Source organism: Tripterygium wilfordii, chromosome 16 (genome assembly GCF_013401445.1).
Source record: "Tripterygium wilfordii isolate XIE 37 chromosome 16, ASM1340144v1, whole genome shotgun sequence".
Lineage (NCBI taxonomy): Eukaryota > Viridiplantae > Streptophyta > Magnoliopsida > Celastrales > Celastraceae > Tripterygium > Tripterygium wilfordii.
In genome coordinates, this window is record NC_052247.1 from 9797254 (window position 1) to 9800947 (window position 3694).

General features: G+C 34.6%; 1 protein-coding gene across 1 annotated transcript; it reads left to right on the forward strand.

Moving 5' to 3' along the window:
- Positions 1-283: 283 nt before the first annotated feature.
- On the forward strand, positions 284-2169 carry LOC119981310 (MYB-like transcription factor ODO1). The gene is made up of 2 exons (XM_038824384.1): positions 284-669; positions 1392-2169. Exons 1-2 carry the CDS (start codon positions 407-409, stop codon positions 1948-1950), a joined length of 822 nt encoding a protein of 273 aa, XP_038680312.1. The 5' UTR covers positions 284-406; the 3' UTR covers positions 1951-2169.
- The last annotated feature ends 1525 nt before the right edge of the window (positions 2170-3694 follow it).

A 3694-nucleotide genomic window follows, 5' to 3' on the forward strand; every position in this document is an offset into this window, starting at 1 on the left:
ACGTAAGCGTAGTGATGACGAAATGGATGATGGAATGGTGGAGTAAGAGTGCAATCTCGGAGAGTGGGGTTGTGTAGGGAAATGGGAAGAAAACTTTTAATTTCAAGATCGATGTGTGTGTGTGTCTATATATATATATATATATATATAACTCTTTCATTGCGTTCCCTATCACCATATTTTGTGTATCTACACACACCAGAACACAACACCCCCATTTTAGTTCCCACATCACTCTCACAAACCAATGGTGGGCCATGGCATCTGCCCCCTCTCTCCCTCATGTGTTTCTTAATTTATATCGATATATATATATATATACATGACTATAGTCTTTTATATAAAGTTGTGTGTATTGGATAAATCTAGTGGAGGTGGTTTGGTTCATTATTACTATTATTAAGTCATGGGAAGACAACCTTGTTGTGATAAACTTGGTGTGAAGAAGGGTCCATGGACAGCCGAGGAGGACAAGAAACTCATCAATTTTATACTCACAAATGGCCAGTGTTGTTGGCGTGCCGTGCCTAAGCTCGCTGGACTCCGTCGCTGCGGCAAGAGCTGCCGGCTTCGTTGGACTAACTATCTTAGGCCTGACTTGAAGAGAGGTCTTCTTACCGAAGATGAAGAACAGTTGGTTATCGATCTTCATGCTCGTCTTGGCAATAGGTTAGTATATATTCTTTCACTTAAGTTATGCTAATTGCTAAGCAGGGTGTTTGTAGGTTTTAACAGGGAATAGGTTGAAGGGCGGACATTATTTTGTATTGGAACACTCTCGAACCCTTTTTGGAATTGTAGAACCTCCAAATTCTTTCCCCCCACACCGCAAACCCCTTTGCCAAACATATCATCATGCATTACATGGTTTTTGATGCATTTTTAACCATCGACTTGCTTATTTCGTTCTACCAAATTCTAACTTGTGATGCTTGTTTTGAGATACAAGTTTGTCTAGCTAGTCATTACTTGTTGAAAAACATAATGGTTTTTCTTTTTTCTTTTCTTTTAAAAAAAATCAACTAGTATATTACTTATGGTCCGCGCAATTGAAAAAGGTGGTGCACCTAAATATGTCTCATTTGTTTACTAACTATATGATAATTGGTAGCTAGTGTTGAAAATCCCAAGCCGTACTAACCTCAAGATATTGTAGGTTCTTTTTGGGTTTATCCGGTTCCCGTGAATAAATCAGGCTCATACTACTTTGTTCTTCATGGACAGTCTCACTCCATGCTTAATAGTACTTGAACCCATGAAAAGGCCTATTAAATGTGGTAGAGACTCAGGCATACATATATACCACATGATTTGGTGGCATCCAACCGGTATTATAAGCTATGATATATAAAAAGTAGAATTGTAAATATATTTGTGACTTTATTTTTCAGGTGGTCCAAGATAGCAGCCAGATTACAAGGACGAACTGATAATGAGATTAAGAATCATTGGAACACCCACATCAAGAAAAAGCTTCTTAAGATGGGGATCGATCCGGTTACTCATGAACCCTTGCATGATAATCACAAACCTAAGCCAGGCGATGAACTTAGTTCATCTCATGCTAACCATCATCGTATGCCAGAATCTGGTGATAATAACAACTCAAGTTCATCACCAACTGAAAATTGTTCATCAAGTACTACTACTACTACTACTACTAATATATGCACTGATGAGACACTACTGAATAGTCTTTGGATGGATGATGATCAACATCCCCTAGTTGATGTCATTTCTTGCAACAACAACAACAACAACCTGCTGCCACCGGCAATGGAAAATCACGGCGAGACGGTGCCTAGCTTGCCTTCTTTAGAGGATGATTGTGCTTTTTTGTTCGACTGTCAAGATTTTGGGGTTCACGATTATGGTCTGGATTATTGTTTCAGTGACATTAATGAGTTTAGTACAGGACTGAACTCATTAGAGATGACCAACAAGCACTAGTATATGTGTGTGTATACATACATATATATGTGTATATATATACACACACACACATATGATGACGATATGAAGCTCCAAAATCACAGGTTACAAAGGGTCATGTCTAGCTAGCTACATATGATTATATGTAGTAGTCATTGATCATGATCATTTTGTGTTTTCTCTGTAGTGTTAGATTTTGTGTACCATGTATGTGTTACTTTACCGGCTTTATATATATATATATATATATATATATATATATATATATATATATATATATGCTTATATTGTACTCTAAATTTATAATAATATAGTCGTTTTGTTATGCTGTATTTCATAAGATTGCATTCATCGATGATGATAAATTTTCACTCCATTTGAGCATATTGGCAGTACTCATCATCAGCAATTCAGAGAATTAAACAATAACCATTAAATAAAAAAAATATATGTGGAGCTATCAGTAGATTTAATTAGGTCTTACATGCATTTCATGCTCTATAAATATTACCTCTTTTGGTGCCGCACGTTAAGGATGGATATATATTATATGTATGAAAGCCGGCTTTACATATATAATTGTGCTATGAGTCATAATTTTTAGGATTCAGAATATTTTCAAAAAAATTTTAAAAAATATATATTTGAATTTTGATCAGTCCTATGAACCTAACATTACTTTTTTTTGTTCTAAACAAAAGTAATATTCAACATGAAAAGTACATCATAATTATGGATTGTTGGTTATAAAACGAAAGGCGTTTCATAAACTTTTCACGTTGCATTTTATTTTTATTTCGAACAAAAAATATATCGTTGGATTCGTAAAAACAATCAAAATACAAATATATTTTTTCTAAATTTTAAAAAAGTGATTGATTCAAACTCTCGACTTCGAACACCATATACCCAAAGTCTGGAGAGAGAATCAATTAGGTCATCGTCAAGTGATTTTTAAGTAATATACAATTCAACACTTGAAATTTTAAACGCTCAGAGTTTGCAATTTTTATTTAAAATTTTAAAATAAAAACTACGTAATATTTTAAGGTATTTGTACTCTGCAAACATATATAGTAATATTAACTTATTATAATTATTTTTTTAGAGAAACACTTATTATAACTATTAAAATGTATTACATATATATATATATAATTAATTTTATATATAGTTTTCCTTAAAATTTAAAATTAATAATTTTGTCGGCAGGTTATGTCTAGTTTATGTAGTTATTGATTAATATTGAGTGAAGAAGGTCATGATCGGTGACGCATCAACAATAGGGCTCGATTTTGAGAATGGCTTCGAGCCGGGCTTGGCTCTCAAAATGACGCTCAAGCTCGACCTGGGCCCTTAAGGCTCGGGCCTCGGGTTTCGGACCTTTGTGGTTGGTCGGGCCCGACTTTTGACTATATAATATTTTTTTTGAGAGAAATGTATTATATATATGCATATGTGTAATATATATGAATATATATATACACATACATTGCAAATATAATATATATAATATATGTAAATATATACATATTATATATATAAATAATGTATGTTGCTTAGTCGGGTTTGGGTCGGGCTCAGGCTGGGCCAAAATTGGCCTAAGGTGTCGAGTTTCGGGTCGGATCTCAGAAATGGAGTCCAGGCCTGCCCAAGGTGTCGGGCCGACTGCCCATGCTTGATCTAATTTCGGGTCAGGCCGGGCTTTGGTCCGCAGGCCCAATAAATCTATATATAAAATATATACACATGCATGTATACA